The sequence below is a fragment of the Cryptotermes secundus genome, unplaced genomic scaffold (assembly GCF_002891405.2).
Source record: "Cryptotermes secundus unplaced genomic scaffold, Csec_1.0 scaffold572, whole genome shotgun sequence".
Lineage (NCBI taxonomy): Eukaryota > Metazoa > Arthropoda > Insecta > Blattodea > Kalotermitidae > Cryptotermes > Cryptotermes secundus.
The window spans coordinates 1,241,607-1,266,415 of NW_019725849.1; the positions used below are offsets into that span (position 1 = coordinate 1,241,607).

Consider the following 24,809-nt stretch of genomic DNA (forward strand, 5'->3'; position numbering starts at 1 on the left):
GGAATAGCAAGAATGTTTTTGCTTACATGTACAGCACAATTTATTATGACTTTACTATTTCAGGTAATTATTATATTTAGTTATTTTTTGTATTTTGAGAATAAGAAATGTCTTCTTCTGGAATTATATGTAAGAAATATTGATCCTACATTAATATTTTAAATTTCCCATTCAATTAAATGGAGAGCTCTCTACTCAGATTTAAATTATTTTCGCTTATAACGAAGGATCAGTTGGCCCGATTATGTGAGAAATGAAGAAGTGTTATTTAGAGTCAGTGAGCAGAGGAATATCCTACATGAAATAAGAAAACGGAAGGCTAATTGGATTGGTCATATCTTACGCGGTAACTGCCTTCTAAAAGAAGTTATTGAAGGAAAGATAGAGGGGCGGATAGAAGTGACCAGAAGACGAGGAAGAAGACGTAAGATGCTGGATGACCTTGGGGACAGAAGAGGATATTTTTATTTGAAGGAGAAAGCTCTAGATCGCATCAAGCGGAGGAACTGTGTTAGAAGAGACTGTGGACCTGTCGTCTTGACAGATTACTGATGAATAATGAATATCTAAGGATTGAATAGGTACCAAAAACTACTGTTAAGGGTAGCAATTTCTGACTACGCGATCACGACCGATCACGACTTACCCTCAGCTTCTTCTTCCTCTCCGGGGTCATAAAACCTTTCTTGGCCTTCTTGGCTTTGGCCGTCTCCTCAAGGCGCTTGCGCACCTCAGCGCGCTTGCGCTCAATCTCGGCCTGCTTCGCCTTCTTCGCCTGAAATACAAACACGGTCACGTGAAGCAATCATCAGCAAAGTCTTTCTCACAGCTATACGTGCTTGTTGATTGTACAAGAATCTAGTTTTCTTACTGATCAATCAAACATTGACATTTCTTAAGACATTTGATGGGAATGAAGGAACCGAATTTTATTATCCTTTTAAAGCTCAGTGGTTGTTGTATGTACCACCTATTTTATCATTGAGAAGATATGAATATTTCCAAAATAGTGTATTTTTAGGTTTCTTGTCATTCTCGGCGTAAATACTGAATATTTTCATATTCATGGCTATACAGTCCGAGTTACTGACGCCACTGTCGAAAAAACTATAAATGTACGTAGAAGAATATTTCCTCTACAGCATTAACAGGTTTGTCTCTAAAATGGATCCGCAGTGTTTTCTGTGAGATAAAAATTTAACATATTTAAATTTAATTTAAATTGAATTAAAATTGAAATACAATTACTGCTATTTTCTTCTCTTTTAAATATTATTTGGCTATGTCATTTCAGCTTCTGTTATGAAGTGGTCTATTCATTTATAACTTTCAAGAAACGGGAGCAACCATGAAGAGTACCACGGAGCACCGATGGCTCAACAGGACCAGAACAGGCAAGGAAATGCGAAAGGCGCACTCAGTGTGCCTGTCGATGGGGAAGGGTTAGATATTATTCATATCAAATCCAGATAAATATCAAATGTAGAACTGAAAACCAAATTCCAAGCTGAACTGTATGCCTCTTTTCCAGCCCTCGCAATGTTACCCTCAAAATGCCACTCTAACACACAATGATTTACCTTCTTCACTTCCCAACGCTTTACCTTCTCTCCAACGTACACATATCAGAAGGTAGAGTAGGAACTTCTTGGGAAATTTCAGACACAAATATTCCCTGTTCCCTCTTATTCTCCCCACTTCCCTTCCTGTCTCCCTCTCTTCAGAATTCAAACTTGGATTATTAAATTGTTTCCTGCCAACTTAAATGAATATCAAAATACGCATAGAGCATATCATTTGTGCTTGAAAACAATAAAATTTCTTTTTTTTTTTGGAAAGATCACTTTCAACAGAAAATAATGGAGTCCTGCAGGTATGCTGCCGGACTTCGAATAAATTTCCTCGTCTTTATGAACTGCAATTTGAAAATATTTACATATAGTTATCTTATGTAATTCAGACTTTTCACTGCTGCAAATTACACGTTCCTCCTACCAGTCCGAATTAATAAGGTTTTACTATATATATTTTTTCACTGTCTTTAGAGCCCCCTTGGGCCCCATCCTATGATTTTTCAGTTTCATGATCATTTTTACAGACGGTAGTGCTTTTGGACGAGTGATCATCTCGTCGCAAGGCCTCTACTTAAATACAAGACAACACAAACACAGAATAAACGTACACACATACCAAACATCCATGTCTTGTGTGGGATTCGAACCCTCGATCCCGGCTTCCGAGCAAGCGAAGACAGTACCTGCCTTAGACGGCTCGGCTACCGTGACCGGCATAACTTTACATGCAAAGATCTACTTAGAGCACTTACCCGTGTCTTCATCTGTGGGTTTATGCAGGAGGGCAATCAGTAAGTCTGTGGGTGTCCAGTAGTGAAATGAATGGAACTACCGTCCACTCTGAAGTAGCGGCGTCCAGAAATTCACTCCGGTAATTTAGAATCGTATATTTTCTTAACAATTAAACACGTTATAGAAAAAAAATGTAATGAAATGATGTTTTATTCAAATCGTTTTTGTCACTAAGTTTTCACATGCCTTCCTTTTGGGTAACAGCAGATACACAACCGATATCTAGCCGATAGCTGGTTTTAACCCATCTTTTGAATTATTGTTATCACAGCTTCAGTGATTCGCTGCTTGAATTCACCTAAGTTGGCCAGGTGCCCGGTACGCTCATAAGTGGTATTTTCACGTAAGATTGCATGAGAAAATTGTGAGGTGCCCAATTTGCTGATATCGGAGGGCTCTCATCAAGACTGTCCACTGCCCAAGTCCTGTTACTTGGCCTCCGAGAGCAAGCAATCTGACGCACCACTACTTTCTAGTGTACAGCAATATCGCCGTGCCGTGTGCAGTTGCACTGGGCAGGCGGGAAACGCAACCAGCGGGACACTGTAGTTAGGGATGTGTTCAGATCAGCTCTCGCCTGGAGGTCTGTCGTCCCACGGAAGGAAGGCACGTGAGCATTTACTGACAGAAACTTCTTCATTCAATATATATTAACCTGGATCGTTTCTTCAGTATGTATAACAGTTAAAAAACTACGGCCCTCTAATCCCTGAGTGACTTTCCGGACACGCTGTAGAGTGTTCTAACCGTGTATTCTTATGTCATTTTGTATAAAAAGATGTTAATAAACTATCCTTGTTCAGACAGCGGAGACCCATAGGGCTGTGAGATGTCGAGGCTCCTATATTTTATAGGCAATCGTATCACAGATGTCGGTGAGGTTGCGAGTTAGATTCCCGATGCCACTGAATTTTCTAATTGAGCTAATCCTTCCAGCCGCACTATGGCCCTGGGGTTGGCTCAGTCTCTAACTGAAATGAGTACCAGAAATCTTCCTGGGGGATAAATGGCGGCCTGTGAATAAGGTTGAAAACCTCACCGCCATCTGTGAGCCGATTATCCAGAAAATGCTGAAGCTTCGACGTCTCAGAAACCTATGGGCCTCCACGGTCTAGTAACACAGATATACATCAAAGAGAACGTGAAGATCAGAAAGTTTAGTGGCTTCCAGGGACAGAGTTCGTGTGTCGAATATATCAACAGAGAACCGCTGAATCTGTTTACAAGAGAAAAATTTGCGTAACATAAGATACGAGTAGAACTGCTCTGGCGGCAAAGAAGGGAGGCTCATGCAGGGAGTAGAGTGTTAATGTATTTTTTCTATTCTTTTCAGAAGTTTATTTTATTATAGAGCTATCGAGCAGTGTGTGTGCGTGTGTATGTATGTCTCTGTGTGTGTGTGTCCCACATAAGACTATACAGAAACTGAATTCCATGAAAATTGGTTAGGTTTTCTTTCATATCTACTGAAGTGTGTGAAGACAGGTTCAAGCTCAAGCAAAAATATTTAAGTGTTAGTTTCTTGACTGCCTCCTCTCTCCTGATTGGTTAATTTTGGGTGCAGATGATCTACGTTACGTGCCTCCTCGATGCGAATTCTCTGCAAAAGAAACAGAATGAAATAAATCAGAAAATGATGCGGGTTGAGGCGCATAGCTCAATTCTGAAAACACAATTTGCTATGCTGAACATCAGTACTGAGAAGTAATTTCTTTATTTGCGGTTTACTTTAAGAGAAAATCTTGATCACTGAATAGTAAATTACAAGGGACAAAGCACTATGCATTTGTGTCCCAAATTGATGCATTAGGTTTTCCTGGAAGAAATAATGGAAAAGACAACAATGTAGAGGAGTGTCGGTCCTCAAACCGAGATTTGAAACCGGGACCATCTGAGTGATGGTGGAAAGACTAAAAATTTGTTACAATCCCGTGCCAGTGCGACCTCTCATCAATAGATAAATGGTCTCACTCACAATTGCTAAGTAAACGTCAGTTAATTTTTGCCTAAACAGTCTGACATAAAGGCGTATAGAGAAACAGAAGGGAAGCTCTGCACATTCTAAACCTCGACACTGGATGGAGTAGAGTTATCAGTTTCAAGCTCCGTCCACTTTAGTCTGATATAGAAGTACGAGCACTCTTTGTATAGGAGCTTGTGTGGTCGTCGCGGACTTTCTTGAAACGGCTAGGGCGGAGAAAATGTTACTCTCCTCTGAGACTACCGGGAATTGAACTCAGACCTGCAGCATCTTAGCCTGTCACTGAGCAACAATTTAGAGGAATGTGACTCGTGAGTCTTCAGTGGCAGCCTGTTGTTAACAGTAGTGCCACCAAACGAGATGGCCAAGGGGTGATTTACTGAAAAGTATTTGGGAAGTACCCAGTTCGAATCGCGGCAGGCACACCGACTATCTTGACTGAGGTGTCCTTCAGTCTCTCTAGGCGAATGACAGGACAGCACTTCGCTTAGGTCACATATTTTTCCCTAATTATCTAATCGTCCTGCTATGGGACTCTGTGACGTCAGAGATGCTGACAACGTCGGAAAACAACCCCCCCCACCAAACAGCACTGACTGCGAACCTAATATAAAGTAATATTTATATTTCTTGCATTATGTGCTACCCCGCTTCTTTTATTGACGCAATTTGTGCGTGTGATTTATACGTAAATGCATGAAATTCATTACTTCTCAGATTAATGGTTTTTTATATTTTGAATCCGATCAATAGATGGCAGAAGGCATTTCTTCATATATGTACACATATACACATATAAACACACGCACTCGCGCACACACATATATATAAACAAATATATGGCTTCACGAAAAGTTAATTTTTACTAAACAATGAGAACAAAAACAAAAAACAAAAATATGCATAACTGTCGGTTTCAAAAAGGCACCCATGTCTATTCAAAATAAAAGAAAATTCTATAGTAATATAACATACAAGTTACATAAAGCCACAAAAGATAATTCATTTGAAGGGAATAACAAACAATTATTATAATGAATAAATAAACAGGGTTCTTAAACACACACATAGGGAAAATCTAACCAATTTTTCGCATTGAATTCTTTCGTTGCCGGCAGTCTAAATTATGCACGAATTTATGAACACAGACATTCAACAGGTAGAATTCGATCGCGAGTTAATAATCCTTTGCATCGGAACTCATATCTGTCTTACTCGATACATCACTGGCCGACAGTCGCGTGTTAGCCAAGCCCGCTGCCAATTTTACGTGTCGTATGCCAGCACTGTGCTGTTAGACAGATTGGCAAAGGTCTCTGATTACTGCAAGTTTGCATCTGCATTCCTCGAAGTTTGGAGTTGAGACTGGGGCTCGCTACGTCAAGTAAAGGCGAGGCCTGAGCTCAGACTAAAATCACGGAGTTTTCGTCTTTAGAATGTAAATCATAGAAAGCAAAATCCGCAATTAAAATTAATTAACTTGAATGCAATAAATATTGTATCGCCATATAAACAGATCTGCAACAATTTACATCTTGCAGTTGCAAAATTGTCTTAGTCGTCCGATTTCGGTCCTAACTGTGGGAGCCACCATGTTCTTTCAAAGGAACCAGCCATTCTTTCAGGAGCTGCAGGTAGAAAATTTGGCTTACACGCTTAAATTTAAGCCAATTTAGGCAACTTCTACTTATTACGCCAGAATATTCGCATAGAAGAACAATCTTCCTAAAGAGTAATAAACAAACAAACTTCGTGACTTGAGTCCGCAAGCGAACTATACCGACCGAGCGACCGCTGCTTGTCGACGAAGTTAGTGCCAACTTTAGTGGATAGAGGTTGTCTCGTGGTCAGCGCAACGAATCCCCACGGCAGTTAATTTCGGTTTTCTAGACCGGATCCGCTATTTCCTTGAACTAGCTTCTCAATTATCCCCACGAGATTGAGTGAACCCCGTTCCAAACCACTACTTCTCAGAAATTCTGGATCTGTAAGCAGGAACTCTGACCACTAGACCACAGAGGTGGATCCTAAAGAATAATAAACATTTTTATTTTAATATTTTGAATATTTTCTTCTGTTTTCAGTTCTCTTTTTCCCCCCAAATTCAAGAGCGACGCCACTTTCCGACCCTCATGGTACAAACTCGTAATAATTTTAATTTATCGTGTGTGTAGGACCTCTGCTTTATTTACTCATTAGCGGTAACTCGAATAAAACATATTTTTAAATGACACAGTATACGCAAAAAAATTGCCGGCAGATGAAAATCACATTATTTACATCTGGATCGAAAACTGAGCAAAACAATAAAATATTACCGTCTTGTTGAAACCCCTAGAAACAAGAAAATAGCACATTTATAAACAGCTTCATAATAACACAACCAGAACGAATAAGATCAATACTCATAACTGACCGTCTACACCTACCACAAAAACTAAACTAAACTCTGTGGCCTGTAGTCCGCAGGCGAACTATACCGACCGAACGACAGCCGCTTGTCGGCGAAGTTAGTGCCAAATTTTGCCGATAGAGGGTGTCACGTGGTCAGCGCAACGGATCCCCACGGCCGTCAAATCACAACAGCTCATAAAAATGCAGCGGTAGTAATAAATGATCAGTTAAGTGTACCAATCTTGATAATACACACCACAAACATGAATTCAATAAAGAATATCTGTTTTGCTACACTAAAACAAAATGGCGTAGCGAATGCGACTCGCGCTGATCGTTACATGTTTCACACAGAGCCCACAGCGATAGCAGCGACATATAGAGGCAACATGGATATCTTAACCTTACATTTTCACCCCTCCTGAATTCTCTTCTTGTTGGAGTTCACTGAGTAGGTTATGGGCCTATTTGTTCTTTATTGCTAGTGGGGGGGGACTAAGTCCCTTGTACTGCGGCCACTTCTGGCTTATTGTACCAGCCCCAGTTGATAAATGAGGGTGATTGTGGAGGAATTGGTGGAATGAAGATAGGCAGGGGAAACCGAAGTACTCGGAGAAAACCTGCCCCAGCGCCACTTTGTCCACCACAAATCCCACTTGACCAGACCGAGGATCGATCCCGGGCTGCCGCGGTGGGAAGCCAGCGACTAACCGCTTGAGCTATGGCGCGGCCAGGGTTATGGGCCTAAGTTAGGATATACGAGAATTTTTAACAAAATGGCTTCATTTAAAATAAATTTTCTTTTGATTTGATTTTACATGTTGGTGTTAAGATGAAACAAAAGGAGACAGTGACACACCGGTACTGGGGATGTATGTTACGTTAGTGGAGCCTTCTCTTTAGTCAGTGAAATGACAATTGGAAGTGACTAGCAAAACTGAATTGAAGAAATCGAACAGAATTTTCCTCCAGTGAGCTCGTGTCTTGATACGAAGTGCCCAGAGAAGGAAAATCGTCTTGTACGCATTTCACGACGACATTGTCATGCATCCAGCGAAGTGAGGTCTCGGGAAGCCAGCGCAGCCTCTGTCCTGTAGTGCGGGCCTGATGTGCGGGTGAGGGTGTGACAGGGGCCAACAGGAAACACGTGGTGACGCCAGAGAGTGAAACCCAACCCGTGAAATGGCTACGATAAGAAAGGGTGCACCGAAGTTTACTGTCTGAAGTTGATTCATTACAAATTAATTTTTGACAAATCATGTGAAGGCCGATCACGGCGGCCCCACGGTCTAAGGCGTGAACTGTCTTCGTCCTCCCGATCACTGGGATCGGGGGTTCGAACCCCACTCGAGGCATGGACGTCTGTGTGCGTTTATCCTGTGTTTGTGTTGTTATGTGGGTAGGCAGCGGCCTTGCGGTGGTCTGATCCCCCGTCCAAGGAGTCCTACCGACTACGTATAGGTTAAGAAACTGAAAAAGTGTCCAAGTTCCACAAGGGCTGTAGAGCCATAGATTGATGGATGAATAGATAACGTGAAACTATACTGAGTTTGAGGTTCTCACAGTGGTGATTGTGAAGTGTCCTAACTTCTGGGATGTGACACCGCGTAGTTTGTTAAGGGTTCACCGACGTTTCGAAAGAACATATTTCTATGTTTCCCTGGTTGCTTGCTTAACTTACTCTTCGGCATTAAAGACTGAGGCAATAATTTCCTCCGAAATATTGGTGAGCGTCAACCGGACTACATGCACGTCACATGCAAGAAGGCAGTGCCCTTCAAAGGCGGTTATTTTGCTGTTTCACAGAGAACTCCCAGACCCTCTGCTAACTTTCTGTGAAATGTCTGGATGTCGTATACTTTATTCAGTTATTTGAGTTTCTGCGATTTTGGATCTCTTATGCCCCAAAAAACCTTCATACAAATAGAGCCACTGAAAGAATTGTTTTCGAGTTTTCGGAAATATGAAATCAGAAATTGTAATGTCTAAAATTTTACCGCCCATACTAAAAATAAGTACCTTCTCACTGAATCGATTTCAGAGTTACAGATAACATTCTGAGCTTTGTCACTTAGAATTTCGACGAAAAACATTGCATAACCTAGAAATTCCTCAATTTGATTTACGTTTATTATTGTTTCATATGTAACCTGACTTACGTCGTTTCTCTTATACATCTGTATAAAACACACAGGTGAGTCAATGTACTACTGATGCCTGTGCCACTATAAGCCGTAAGAATTTTTTAATTCTATAATTTTTATGTGAAATATTGTGTTTTGTTACAGTATTATATGCTCCACACTGTAATGTACTGTCATTAGGAAGGTGGAGTGAAGCAAACAACAACAGGAAGTGACGTCAGTTTACTAAAGCAACACGTGATTCCTGTTGGAGACACAAAAGGCAGGATAAGGGGCACTGAAGAGGGAAAAGGAGGGAGAAGAGAAACAACAATCAGTAACCAGGGCAATAAAATACGTCACAAATATTTCAATTTTTTTCATGATGGAGAAATATTTAATTATTCCATCCATAGTTTAATATATACTGGTTTAAAATAAGACTGCTTTTATATATAAGCTCCAATATTTAAATTAAAACAAATTTTGTAAGTAAAATTAAATTAAGTCAGTAAGAATATTAAAAGGTAAATGCTATAAATATTTCTATTTATAATATTCCTGATATTGTGAATACATTACAGAGCATAATTCTTCGCTGGTCTCATTTCCTCTAACAGTGTCAGTTGATTCAGAAAGATGAGTAGCATCATTGAGATTACTCACCTCACCTCATCGTCCGCCATGTTGGTATGCGAGTACTAGGGTCTTGAGCCTGAAACAAAACCATGATCTTTATTTAGAATGCACACGTCACGTGAGCGCCATCTTGCATGCATGACGCTCGTTCTAATCTTCAGTTACTGTTGCAAACACAAACACACTACATAGGTAAGTGATTTTGTTGTACCGAGATTTTCCTTAGACATAATCAAGAAAATGTAGGAGCCTCGACGTCTCAAAAACATATGGGCATCCACGGCCTGTTACAGGGATAGCTTTACCTTTACATATTACATATTATATTTACAAGACAGACAGGTGGCACAATATCTGCCCCATACAAGATGGATGATGGGAGGACGAACGCGAGCCTGCATGGTATATGAATTTTAATTACTGACAATGCAAAATTTTTAATTAGCATCAAGAAATTTTAAATAATTTTTAAAAACTTTACATTCCCAGGAAACTGCTGTGTTTGTGAAATGTTCTATTTTGTGTACTATGCATTGTAACATATAAGTGTACGTGCTTTACGTCTAAACAACTTATGTGAAGGTGGTTTCCTATTTGTAGTGATGTTTGCCCTCTGAAGATGGTCCGCAGAGACCGAAACATGTAAGGGTGTTAAGTTTTTAATGTAGTAATAAACTTACAGGTCACATTGGACGGAGTGATTTATATTTGTAATTGTTAGTGTGACGGACCAGAATGAAACAAATTAAATTTAATAATTTTATCCTAATCACAACATCAAGAAATCGGTGCAAAGGCATTGCATTATTATCTCGTATATTATTGATTCTGACCAAGTTACCTCGGAAATAAAATTCATAGTATCTTTCCTCATCCATTTCATAAACAGTCTGTTCTTGTAACCGATGCATTGCTATGATAAATGCATTATATTCATAAAACCAATAACGCTACATCATGTAGTCAGTGAATCACCAGGAAAGCACCACGTTCATAACAGCTACACAGGACACAATAAGAACTACATATCAACATAGCACACATGAACGCATAGACGAGGGCATATCGAGAAAAAATAAACTTAAGAACGGAAGCATAGCAATTTCATCAGCAATTTTGGAGTAAAGTAAGTAAAAAAGTAAAGGTATCCGTGTAAGAGGCAGTGGAGGCCCATAGGGTTGTGAGATGTTGAGGTTACCACATTTTCTAGACAATCGGCTCATAGATGGCGGTAAGGTTGTCAGCCCTACGTGCCTGCCGCCCTTTACCCCCAAGAATATTCAAAGAATATCCCTGATACTCATTTCTGTTAGAGGCTGAGTCGAACCGAGGGCCATAGTGCGGCTGGAAGGATTAGGCAAATTGAAAAAAAACACAATGACCTAATCGGGATTCGATCCCGCGACCTTCCGGCTTGTAGCTTAATATCTCAACCAACTACGCTACCGCGTGCCACACCAGCCAATTTTGGAGACACTTGAAAATGGAAAATGTTGATCGAAACACCACTGATGTAGAAAAGGTTTTTATGTTTAAAACTTTTAAATGTTTTAGAAAACAGATCGCATTCAAGACGACTAATACCTAACAAGACTACACAATATTCCTCAGTTGCCGGGCGTATGGCTAGAAGTAAGCGTCGGGGCCCATGCAGAAGTTCCTGTGACTGGCAGCAGCCACAACATTTCATCAGACTCTGGGATGGAATTTCAGCTGACTGTCTAATAAGAGGTAAAGTTGTCCCCGTGCTTAACTCATTAAGCACTACGCCATGAAGGCGTATGGGGAGTGGTTGTATAGATCTACATTCGTTTGACCTCGGCACTAGTTGGAGACTAGTGGTCAGCTTCACACACCAACTGCTTTACCACCGGGGAAAGAGGCCCTGGTACCCATTATATAGAGATTGGGTGGACCCCAGAGCCGATCTGAACGATGCGGAGAAGAGAAAATTCTTGACCCTACCAGGACTCGAACTCCGACTCCTCGGTCTTCCAGCCTGTAGCCAGTAGCTATATCGACTACGTTATCTAGGCTCCTGACCAACTAATAACCATCATATTTAACCGGCACGGATTTGGAGGGAAGCGGTCTTGGTCGAAATGGGTTTGTCTGCTTGAACTGAAGACCCTCATTCAAGATATCCGGTGTCCCGGCTCATATTTGAACCTAGGACCATCCGAATGCAAGTCCATAAATTCACCGCTATAATAGCCAGCAGAAGAACGAAGTTGTGAATGGCCACTGCGCTTAGATAGACACTTTGATGCCAACAACCGGAGGAGGGCGCATGTGAAACGTGTAGTACAAGATGGGTTCTATGTACCAACACAGCATTGGCTCTAGGACCGGGGAAGACTACTGGAAACTTGAATCAAGGTGCCGATCTCAGAACTCTCCGTATGCAACCAGGCATGTCAACACACGAACCCTACACCCAGTCCCTGTCTGTGCTATTGCTTTGCTGAAAAGTGAGTTCAGGTTCGTGTTTCGAACCTCTTCCTGCAAGAGCCGGGGTAGCTCAGTCGGTATAGCGACTGGGTACGGGCTGGACGACCAAGGGGTCGGAGTTGGAGTCCTGGTGGGGGTAAGAATTTTCATTTGTCCATGTCGTCTACACCTAATCTGGGGCCCACCCAACCTCATATCCCATGGGTACCGGGGGATGTTTCTACGGTGGTAAAGCGGCAGGGGCGTGAAGCTGACCGTCGTCAGTTGTATGTGTTGAGGGGTCAGTTCCCTAGTCTGTTGGGTTGGGGAACCTGCACACACACACACACACACACACACACACCTAGCTACCGTTAGCGCTGTCGAACAATATAGAACCCAGGGTCTAAAACTACAATACAGATAGCCCACGAATGATTTCTCTGATCATATTGACTTTCTCCTTGAGTTGCTAACCTCGTTGTTGATAAGGGGAACCCATATGGGAAAAGTATCCAAAATAGATTGGCTGATCGGATTGTTGATGTATTGGTATTTTTCGATTCGATTTGTTGGTTTTGTTGCATTTTTTCATTTCTTTCTTGCGTTACTTCCGGTAGATACATACATTAATCACAATTTTATTGTACATTTTCCTGTTATCTCTCTTTGACAAACACTGATAACAAGCACATATATGTATGTATATATATACATATATATATATATATACGTCTAAACTGTCGACATAACACTGCAGTCATGGGTTCGAATCCCACGCAAGGCATGGATGTATGCCAGCATTTAGTCTGTGTTTTGTAGTTCTATGTCGGTAGAGCTCTTACTAACGGCCGACTCAACACTCAAGGAATTCTACCAACTGTCTTTAACATTTATTTTCAGAAGTCAATTCTCAACTGGTAGAGGATTGAAGGCCTAATTCATATAAGCTGAATAAGAATTGGAATTTCAACCGTCATTGGTCAAGGTGATCCAAAAATGTTAGCTTTCACACTTCTAAACCTGCTTCGGGTTAGGGACGGATAAACTCAGTCACATCATATGTTTCGCTGCTACAAAAAAAATATTAGTCAATACAAAACCATGAAATAAGGAATACAGCTGCGTAAATCTTCAGCTTTTCGCTTTACCCAAAATACTCACCGACTGGGTGAAAATAGGAGGCAATTTGGTCATCCCTGGTTGAGGTGAGCTATTTATGTCGCGGCCACGCGTTGCCCGAAATAGCGCGGGGGAACAAGACACCGTATGACCCGAATTTTCGGGTAGCCAGGGGAGACGGTTTAAATGGCGCGAGCACTTTTCTGTTGTCATAGCAACGCATCATTAGGCACGTGACGTGATCATGCAGCACGTTTGTCCCCAAACGTGTAGAGTTGTGCCAAGTGCCACACTCTGTCAGAAATATACACGGGCCTACACACGAACATTTACGGACTGTCATGGTCCCAAAAATGCCCAATAGAATGTACAAAAATACAGAGGGGCCCCCAAAAATGCATAGACGCTTCAACCTATAAAATACCTGTCTGAATGATTTGCTGGTATGCAAGTACCTTTGGTTCGATTTTGCAAAGGTCCGTTGATAGCCCCTACTGAAGTATGTTATAGAGGTTAGCTACAAACATTTTCAAAATTGAATCAAAACATACCTACCCTCGCCTATCATCTGGGGCTGGTAAAATAGGCCAGAAATGTCCGCAGTACAAGGGTCTTAGTCCCACCTCACTAGCAATAAAAAAAATACTTACTTACTTACTTATGGAGCTGAGCCCTTCTTGAGGAAAAGCCAAATCTGCAGTTACTCAAGAATTTCTCAGCATTTTATGGAACCCGAAGGCTCATTACCGTGTTCACAAGAGCCCACCACTGGTCCCTATCCTGAGCTAGATCAATCCAGTCCACACCTACGCCTTGGTCTTCCCAGTGGTCTCCTTCCTTCTGGCTTCCCCACCAATATCCTATATGCATTCCTCATCTCCCCTATTCGTGCTACATGCCCTGCCCACCTCATCGTCCTTGACTTGATCATCCTAATTACACTTGGACAAAAGTACAAGCTGTGAAGCTCTTCTGAGAATCATACAAAACATAAATACATTATAAGGGCAAAATGCAAAGTTTCGAATGTGATGGCAGGTGATATATATGAGGAGCGTACTTTAAAGGAATGGTTACTCAAACCCGGCAATCAGCCACTGCAGGCGACCAGGATATAGCGAGGTGAGGTGAGACTCCTTAATTACCAGACAAGAGTCCCCGCGCGCGCAGTTGGCAACAAAACAAGTTTAAACATCCAAGCATAAAATTCTGTTACGTAAGCATAGGTAGCAAAATAATTTTTATGAAAATTCCAATGGGTACAATTTGTATAAACAATTAACCATTTTAATGAAATGACCTGACATCAATGCAGTAAACAATTATTTATAAATTAAATAACGTAATTAATTGACTTTTTTTTTGTTAGCGTGACCTAAAGAATGAAACAAAGTCTAACATTAGATTCCGTCCCGAAATTATTCAATCGATTTCTCACCCCCACAGATCCTGTTTCTTTGTGACAAATTTTGGTGTTAACATCTCATTTATGGCTACGTTTTCCTTGAAGATTCCCGCCGAAATTTCTGTATGCATTTCTCTTCTCACCACGTCTACAAAGTGTTCGTCCCATCGCATGCCGGTAGCAGCTGAAGGTGGATACGCGCAATATTAAGCTCTTTGTTAGGTAATGTTCTCCAGTAATCTGGCATTTATTCTGGATTAAGTCAAAGTGCATTTCTCAGAAATTTACTCTCAAACAATCGCAGAGTGCGTCTGCGGTAAGCCGTAACTTTTAACTCTCATATGAACTAATTTTGTTTCCTTCTATTTCATTGCATGTCACGGGTCCCGGTAGCCGAGCGGTCTAAGGCACGTACTGTCTTCGCTCGCTCGGAAGCCGGGATCGTGTGTTCGAATCCCACACAAGGCATGGATGTTTGGTATTTGTATGTGTTTGTGTTGTCTTGTGTTTAAGTAGAGGCCTTGCGACGAACTGATCACTTGCCCAAGGAGTCCTACCGTCTATAAAATTATCAAAATGAAAAAAGAAAACAACATCGACACCTTAATGTATAAGAGGAACGGATTAAATAAGTGAGTTTATTGCATGTCGTAACTCTTTCCCAATAAACACAATCATTTCTCTGCGGACGTTTTCAAAAACGTGTTTACAAATTATATTTCCAGTAAGCACACTGACTTGTCTGCTAGGTGGACACGAGCATATGCAGGGTTCGAGTCCCGGTCTCCTATGCAATGGGTATAGATATATCTTTACTCGGAGTCGAGGCGACCGGAGCGTGAATCTCACAACTCAGCTCCATTTATTGCCGAAGTTAAACTACATGGGCCGGTCACGGTAGCCGAGCGGTCTAAAGCATATACTGTCTTCGCTCGCTTGGAAACCGGGATCGTGGGTTCGAATCCCACTCAGGGCATGGATGTTTAGTTTGTGTGTGCGTTTTTCTGTGTTTGTGTACAGGTAGAGGCCTTGCGACGAGGTGATCACCCGCCCAAGGAGTCCTACCGAATGTGTAAGATCTAGAAAAACCGAAGTGAACGGAGAAGTTCATGGAGGTAGGCCTAGGCCCACTGGGGCTGTAGTGCCAAGGAAAAAAACTACATGGAGCTACAACTCTGCTCTCCCATGTGTCTTCTTGACGTAGTGCTTAATTAAGCATAGAGGCAAGTTTACTTTAACTTTAGAATCCTAGTAACGTCCATTTCACTGGAATGTGTTGCGTATCGAAAAACGGGGAAATGAGAGGCTCAGTAAGAAGACCCACAGTTTCCTACGAAATGTACTGCATTTCACTTGTGAGCCTCGGCTTTAACCCTTCGCAGTAAATTGTTTACTACACGGGCCACGTCATCGACGTAAAACAAATTTAACTTTCATCACAAACAACGTACTCTATTTAAGAGTTCCACCTTATTTATAGCTCGGATGTCCGCGATAGCGCAGTCGGTACAGCAGCCGACTACGGGTTCGATGGCTGGAGTTCTATTCACGGCTAGGGTACGGAGTTTTCTCTATAACACAGCTTCAAGATTTCTACACAATGGATATCGGGGGCTTCATCCCCTCGGATAAAACGGCTGAGACGTGAAGCTGACCTATATGTAATGTCGAGGACAAGAATGGTGGAGCCTCCACTCCCCGTACTTCTTCATGAAGTAGTATTTAACGAACTAAGCATGGGCACAATTTTATGTTGTTTTTTTTACGGAAGAAACAGCGATTAATTCCACAAACACTATTAATGGATTAGTCTGTTTAGTGGAGACATATTGTGTTTCTTTTTTTGAGGTAAAACTAAAATTTCGCTGATCGCAGTGGCCACCCGGTGTAAGGCATAAACTGTCTTCGCTCTCTCGAACCCTGGGATTGTGGGTTCGAATTTCGATCAAGGCGTGGATGTCTGTTTGCGTTTATTCTGTGTTTGTGTTGTTCTGTGTGTAGGTAATGGCCTTGCGACGGGCTGATCCCCCGTCCAACTAGTCTTACCGACTGTGTATAAGATTAAGAACTGAATAAAAAATCGGCCAAAGTCCAACTAAGGGCATGAGAGCCATAGATAATCATACATAGATAGATAGATAGATAGAACTGAAATTTCTATCAGAATTTTCATGAATGTTGTGTCCCCCCCTGGCACTACAGCCCCAGCGGGCCTAGGACTACCTCCATGAACTCTGAATGTTGTGTCACAAATGTTAAATATTTTGTTTCACTGTTGCATTTTATACTCGTATTTGCTGGCGACTAAAGAATCCAAATTGTCCGTGGAGCACCTCCTTCTTCAGCCTTCAGACTGGAAAATTCTTTGAGTACCGCGGTTATGGACAGGCCAATTTTTAATTTCAGTGTCTGTGAGCCGGGGGGAGTGTCTTACTTTGACAAGGAACATTAATCCCCAAGTTCTAAAGGGACCCGACAGTGGTAGACAATGTTACATTTAGTACTGCTGCGTCACAGCTTATCCAAGAGTGTAGTGTTTCGTGCAGAAAAGTTGTCCCTGTGCTGAACTAGTCAAGCACTATGCCATGAAGGCGTATGGGGGAGTAGATGTGTACATCCACGTTTCCTTGAAGCACTGGTTAGAAATAAGTGGTCAACTTCACGTCCAGGTCGATTTACTGCGGGGAAAGGGTTCCCATTATCCACTGGATACGAAACTACACGACACATAACTTAAAGAATGGGCAAAATTAAGAATAAGAATTAAATTTCTTAAAAAAGGAGCAATTGAAAATCAGTAGGCATAAGAAATTTGAAACAAATGAGTGGCTTAGGATATTATGTGAATGGATACTTCGTGTTCTGCGCAGGTCAATTAGTGCTGCTGAGCTACGGGAATGTTAGACGCTTTGAGTTTCCGGCCATGACAATTCATTAGCCAACTACTACTTTAAGGTAACAGAGCAGATACTGTGAAGTAAAGCCTAAATGAATAGAAAGGGATCTATATCCTGTCCCTCCGTCCTCACAAGTTAAAATATGCAAAGAAAAGAGTCAGGAATTGAATTCCGGACCTCACTCACCTGTGTTTGAGAGACGGGTGGCCGGAGAGTACGATCGCCTGGGACAGACTGACTGAGCTCAACGCCACGACGCTCCATATTTAGGACGGCTTGGGCACCGGTCCAACCGGGACGTGATGTCAACTGCGGAGGATGCAAGGCCTGAGGAAAACCTTGAGTAACAAGAAATGCGACACGTTATTACTCATAAATACGCAATGCTAGTGTTGGTATCTTCGTGCTCCGACCGTCTTATCGCTAGGGAGAACGCCCAATGGTATCAATGGATCAGGCCTCAGTGGGGGGTTCTCATACTGGCAAGAAACAAAGACCCATCGTCTAACCAATCAATCCAGTGTCTAACCCTCACGGGATTCAGAATGTTTCATCTGAAGGTGCAGCAAAAATAACAGTGGTTCAACGCACTCTGTTTATATTGTTAGGAGCCGGGACACCTCAGTCTGCATAACGACGGGCTGCGGGCTGGACTGTCCGGATTCTATTCCCGGCAGCGCGAGATTTTTCTCCTCTCCACAGCTTCTCGACCGAATCTGAGGACCAACGAGCCTCCTGTCCATTGGCGATTGGGGTTTCTTTTCCCAGGGGTTAAACTACCGGAGCTTGAAGCTTGACACTCACCTCCATCTAGTGCCGAGATCAAGAAAGGCAGAGCTATATCCTCACTCCCCCATATAGTGCTTAACTAATTAAGCACAGGAGAATTTTACATTTTTTACAATGTTACAGCCTATCTACATGCAAAGGACTGGTGATAACGGCAGCTAGTTCAACTTATTCATTATTTAACGACGCTGTTCCAGAGCCTCGAATGATAATGGAACTCACTCTCACTCATGGAGCTGAGCCATCCTTGAGAAGCTGCCACTTCTGCAGCTACTCAAAATGTTGGGTCCGTAACGGAGTTTAGCTTATTTATGCAATATAAATGACAGGTCTCAGCGTTTCGGTTGATTTGATGGCGACTGCCTTTCGCAATGGGAACATCTCGTCAGAGGTGAGGTACGTTGTGCCTCATCAGGCCCTTTGTATTCAGGGAAAACCATCTGGGGAGGCTTCTCATGTTGGACCCATTGCAGAAAACTTACCGCAGTTGTGCGGACAGCGCTGATAAAAGGGAACAACAATTCGTTGTGGCATATGCAGCTGGTCTGCTCAGAATATCCGTAAGGCATCCGCAGGCCACATTACCCTCCCTCTTTTTTCAGTTCTCCTCAAAGCCCCTTAAGATATACGGTGCCTTAGTATTCCTCCTCCTCTTCCGTCTTTCCTAACACAGGACGAGACTCAGCTCAATATAAGCAATGAAAGAGGCTTAAACTCAGCAGTAGTCAAGCTTAAGGCCGTTCAAATGATTAAGGTGCCGTTGTGGCACAAAGTCTGAACTGAAAGAGGCCTTCTATATGTGTCTGTGTGTTTTGCTTCGGTGCATAAAATTGTAGATATGCAAGTGTATACAGTAACAATGACTAAGACACAGATTTGACGAAGGACAGATCCGCCTTCTCGTCACAGAAGACGTCCCACGGCAACAAAGATTGCGGTGTCTAAACGGACAGAAAAATCCGGCCATAACCGTCAGGAGGGGCTCGACACGAAGATAAACAGACCGACTGAGAGTCGGACGCAACGTTGTTTGGATTTGAGCTTTTAGAAAATAGAAAGTAGCGAGAAAGTGACTTGTCGTTTGCAGTGCTTGCTTTGCAAAGCCTGGCCTCACAGAGGTCCTGCATTAATATTATGAAGTATTGTATATATTTCGACAAAAGTAAATAATTTGTGTATATGCATATGACAGTGGCTGAGAACCTTGACAAGGGCACACTATATATGACGTATAAATGTAAAAATATAAAGTTGTTCCTGTGCTTAACTAATTAAGTACTACAGCATGAAGATATACGGGGCATTGATTTTGTAGATCCACGTTTTCATGGCCTCGGCATTAGTTGGAGGTGAGTGGTCATCTTCACGCACCGGTAGCTTTACCCCGGGAAGAGAGCCCCCAGTACCTTCCCGATAGGAAGCTGGTCCTTACCGGGACTAGAACTCCGACTCATTACATGAAATGTACAGATGTAGAAGCCTAAATAATGAGAACATGCATAACTAAGCGTGAGGTCTGAAAAGTAACAAACTCGCCCTCAGAGGCGACGCCACAAAAACGACAGACGTATATCCGTCCAAACAAAAAATAGAACATGACCAAGAACCTCAAATGGGGCTCGACAGTAGGGCGAACTGACTGACAGACTGTTAGGGCTCGTGTTCCTGGTACGAAATTGAGATGGAAGTGACCATATAACTGTGTCTTGTTTACTGATTAATTTGACTACCCTGTAATTAAATCCCGACATATTTCGTTCTTACTAGACCACAACACGGAGTGTGCATCTCATTAAGAGAAAATTAAAAAAAATTCTGCAAAACTATAGGATTAAAATATATGGGATATAACTGTTCCATAAATTTATAAGTGAAATTATGTTGCAGTAGGGTGATGTAGGTTGTAGTTCTTGCATTGGCGTTGGTATATTCGTACCATGTTGTGTGGACACTTCAACCAGGAGCCACGCCAAAGCCGACGCCAACAGAAAGCGAGTGTCGTACAGTACCACAACAGAAGACGTAACAGAACCGAAGGTCTGGCATATCAGTGTCATGGCGGTTCGGGTTCGATTACGGGTCTGGTCAAGTGGGATTTGTGGTGGACAAAGTGGAGCTGGGGCGGGTTTTCTCCGAGTACTTCTGTTTCATCTGCCAATCTACATTCCACCAAATTCTCCATCATCATAATGACCCGGGGCAGGCTACAATAGGCCAATCAGTGGCCGCCGTGCCGAGTGGACCCAGTTGGACTCCACCCCCCCACTAAGCGAATTGAAAAAAAATAATTCAGGGCTGCTCAAATCGAAATCATTTAGAGGGTGCATTGTACTTAGGGCCAAAATTAAAAAAAAATTTAAAATATACCGATAGAAGTATCTGCCCCCGTGCTGGTCAGATGTATAACGCACAAGCATAACAACAATATCTGCACACACACGGGATTCAAAACAATTTCTTTAAACTAAATACAGCCAGGCCGACGGTGCTTAAAAATCAGCTTTGTCGCTTTATTGACACTGCTTATGGCCATGGAGCCTAATTAATTCCACAGTTTTATGAATTATTTATTTTGTGTCCTGTGTGATCAATTGAAGTACTATTAGTGGAATATTTCATAACCACTTTTCGTAACGTTCCTGCGGCCATTTTGAAAGTAAGCAGAAGCGTTAGCAACTATTCTGGGGAACGAAAGGTTACTTTCGTGGGCTGCAAACAACAAACCAGTGGGTTGCGTGCTACCGGCGTGCCGCTAGATGGACAGCTCTGGGTTAATAATTTGTCTAGCCTACTTCACACTTGCTTTGCCAAATCTGTAAATAACTCGCAGCGTTGCGTCAGGTTCCCAGCCCACCTGACAGAAATACATCCAACCGAGGGACAGAAGCCGAGTGAATGTCAGTTAACTGCGACACAAACAAGAGGATTCGTCATGTAAGAAGCGGACAGAATCTCAGTGGATCCCAGATCTTTACTTGCTTACTCATGGAGCTGAGCCCTTCTGGAGGAGCCGCCAATTCTGCAGCTACTCAAGAATTTTCCAGCATTTTATGAAACCCGAAGGTTCATTACCGTGTTCACAAGAGCCCTCCACTGGACCCTATCCTGAGGCAGATCAACCCAATCCATCCCATCCCATCCTATCTCTCTAACATCCATTTTTATATTGTCAACCCACCTACGCCTTGGTCTTCCCAGTGGTCTCTTTCCTTCTGGCTTTTCCACCAATATCCTATATGCATTCCTCGTCTCCCCCATTCGTGCTACATGCCCCGCCAACCTCATCTTCCTTGACTTGATGATTCTAATTATATTTGGAGAAGAGTACAAGTTATGAAGCTCCTCATTATGCAGTTGTCTCTATCCTGTCACTTCATTCTTTTCGGTCCGAATATTCTCAACACCCTGTTCTCAAACATCTGTTTCCTATCTCCATGTCATGATTTTGCCCTGCTTTCTGCTGAGGAGACAGCAACATATACTTAGTTTTCTCTGTGTTTACTTCTAGAGCAACCTCTTTACTTGCTTCAATTAAAGTTTGTGTGTTTTTCTTTATCGTATCTAAATTATCACCCAGTAGATTCACATCATCGGCATAGGCTCAAATCTTTACTTATCTAAAATCTCACTTGTATTTGGTGGCATCTGTATTATATCCTAGTGCTATAGTTTTGGTACAAAATCTCTATGGAGCACAGGGCTATACTTTTGGTATTATTTTTGTAGGAAATGCCTATAGATTTGTTGTATTCTGTATGGAGCACGGGGCAGTAAATGTGGCATGTAGTGGCTGTGGGAAACAGGGCTGTACTTTGCGTAAATTCGCCATGCAAAACGGGGCTATAGATATGGTAGAATCTCTATGGAACACGAGTCTATAGTTTCGGTAGAGATTTTGTGTAAAGTATGTATATAGATTTGGTATAATCTTTATAAAGCCTAGAAATATAAGTACAATTGCAATTTACCTATAAAGCTATATTTTCCGTATAAATTCTATGGATTCCAGGACTATAGTTTTGTAAAGTCTCCGTGGATAGCAGCGCCATAGATTTCGCTCAATTTCTATCCCAAAAATTCAATATTTATGAACTTAACCCAGTTTCTTTTCGGTTCAATGCAATTTACGCCCACCTTCATTTGTACACAACTTCCAGAAGGCTGTGAAGGGCAGGTGTCAATATAACTTTCTGCAAATGGGGAGGCCTGCGAGTTGCAGACCCAAAATTTCGAACTTTTCTCTTTAAGACAGAGTAGCTCACATATTCTTGAGCTCTTGACATCGGATTCGCAGCATTTAGGTCATGTTAGATTTCTGTCAAGATTCCATATTTTCGATCTGTATTAATTAGTGAAAATTTCTATTTAATGTTTTGAAAAGATTAGCAGATAGCAGAGAGGGAAATAATATTGCAGACCGCCTCTGTGGTCTAGTGGTCAGAGTTCCTGGCTACAGATCCAGAGGTCCCGGGTTAGATTCCCGGCGCTACCAGATTTTCTGAGACGTAGTGGGTCTGCAACCGGGTCACCTCAGCCTCGTGAAGATAATTGAGGAGCTATGTCAAAGAAATAGCGGCTCCGGTCTAGAAAACCAAAATACCGTCCGTGGTGTTTCGTAACAGGCCGTGAAGGCCCATACGGTTGTGAAACGTTGAGAGTCCCACATTATGTAGACAATCGGCTCAGAGATGGCGGTAAGGTTGTCAGTCTTACGCGCCGGCCGCGCTTTACTCCTCAGGAAAATTATTTAATTAATTCCTGGTACTCATTTCTGTTAGAGGCTGAGTCGACCCCTGGGCCATAGTGCGGCTGGAAGGAGTAGGTCAATTGTAAAAAATCAAATCATCTCATCGGAACTTGAACCCGCGACCTTCCGGCTTGTAGAATAGTGCCTCCTACGGTCTGACATTCATAATCTCATTACTTCTGGTTAACATAAGAAAGAATTTCCTTAGCAGTGTAAGGACGCTATCGTTGTACAAATTTACATGATGGGTGATAAAGCTAACTGTACTTATTATCAAGACATGTCACTAATATATTTATTGATTATCCTTCACTCAAGGTTAAGTCCATATATAGACAGAATTATTGGGGGTCATTAATGTGGTTTTCGGTGTAATAGATCACTTACTTACCAGATGTTTTGTACGTATTCATCAGATACTGGGGACAAAATGGGAATACATTGAAAGAGTACATCAGCTATTTATGGACTTCAAGAAAGCTCATGATAAGTTAAGAAGGGAGTAATGCACATTATTCTCATAGTTTGGAGTAAAAAGAATATAAAGTTTCCCTGTGCTTAACTAATTACGCACTACGCCATGAAGACGTATGAGGGAATGGATGTATAGATCCACGTTTTTTTTCAACTGACCACTAATTTGAGGTGAGTAGTCAGTTTCACGCTTCGGCCGCTTTACTTCCGGGGAAAGATCCCCTGTACCCATTGGATAGGAGGCTGCGCGAGCTCCAGTGCCGTTCTGGACGACATGGGTAAGTAAAAATTCTTGCCCACACCGGCACTCGAAACCCGATCCCTTGGTCCTCCATTCCAGCGAATCGCTGTACCGACTGAGCTACCCCGGCTCTCATTGGAGTGTCCATGGAAATAGTTACACGGCTTAGAATGAAACCTGTAGAGAAAGTCCTTAGATATATATTTGTATGTTATGTTTCGTTACCAGAATGGTCTGAACTAGGAGACGCTTTATGGCCTTTGCTTTTAAACTTCTTTTTATATTAGGCGACTAGGAAAGTCCAGTTAAAGCTCTAACAGACGATAGTAAGGATGTTGCTCTAGAAGTGAACGCAGAGAAAATTGAGTGTATACTGATGTCTCATTACCAGAACGGAAGGCAGAACCATAACGTAAAGGTAGTTAACATACACTTTGAAAACATGGCAAAGTTCAGACGTTTGGGAACGGCAGAAACAGATCAAAATTTTATACATAAAAAAAAATTAAGACCAGATTGAATTCGGGTAATGCTTAGTACCATTCAGTCCAGAACATTTTGTTTCCTCCTCCGCTGGCTAAAAGCGTAAAAATTAGGAAATGTCATTTTGTATGGGCGTGAAACTTGATCTCGAGCATTAGGGGAAGAACACAGACTGAGGGTGTTTGAGAACAGAGTACTAAGGAGAATATTAGTAGAAATACGTAATGAGGAACTTCATAACCTGTGCTTCTACACCAATATCATTAGAATGGCCAAGTGGAAGAGGATGAGGTTGGCAGGGAATTCAGAACACAAAAAGAATATACGCGTATATAGGATTTCGGTGAGCATCGCTATAAAACCGAAAGCGAAACGTTGAGTATATGCAGTCGCCATTTTGTTGCCTTGCATTTTATAAGAACTAAGAAACTTTAACGGAAGTAGCATACCCTTGAAATTCCTGTTAATATACTGGACGTTGTATTAAATGTTACTATTATCACTCCCATCTCAGTAGTTCGAACATCTCGCATGTTGACGTAATTGATTGCATAAATTGAAGAAGTACGTTCCAAGGATTGGCTCCAGTGGCATATTATCCGCGCCAATTTCATCAAAACTCCTCCTCTGATTCTCGAGTAGAACTGTGCGGGCAGACAGGCAAGCAGCCCGGTATGCAGTGATTTCTCGCAAATAATAAGTAAAAAGTAAAGTAAAG

The 24,809-nt window shown here is 42.0% G+C and overlaps 1 protein-coding gene across 13 annotated transcripts in view; it reads right to left on the reverse strand.

Moving 5' to 3' along the window:
* Positions 1-17,610, reverse strand: part of LOC111863749 (troponin I) — a 42,520-nt gene extending 24,910 nt beyond the window's left edge. For 5 of the 13 annotated variants that reach the window (XR_004512947.1, XR_004512946.1, XM_023850349.1 and 2 more), the window contains exons 1-4: positions 17,544-17,606; positions 9,536-9,579; positions 3,949-3,966; positions 647-775 (exon numbers count right to left, since the gene is read on the reverse strand). Coding sequence is in view for 9 of the 13 variants with exons in the window: in XM_023850349.1 (XP_023706117.1) it covers positions 647-775; positions 3,949-3,966; positions 9,536-9,550 (162 nt within the window). In the remaining 4 variants the exon portion in view is untranslated. Of the gene's footprint in view, positions 1-646; positions 776-3,948; positions 3,967-9,535; positions 9,580-17,543 lie in introns of all 13 variants that reach the window. The other 8 variants (XR_004512949.1, XR_004512948.1, XM_023850353.2 and 5 more) reach the window with 3 other exon arrangements.
* Between the last annotated feature and the right edge of the window lie 7,199 nt (positions 17,611-24,809).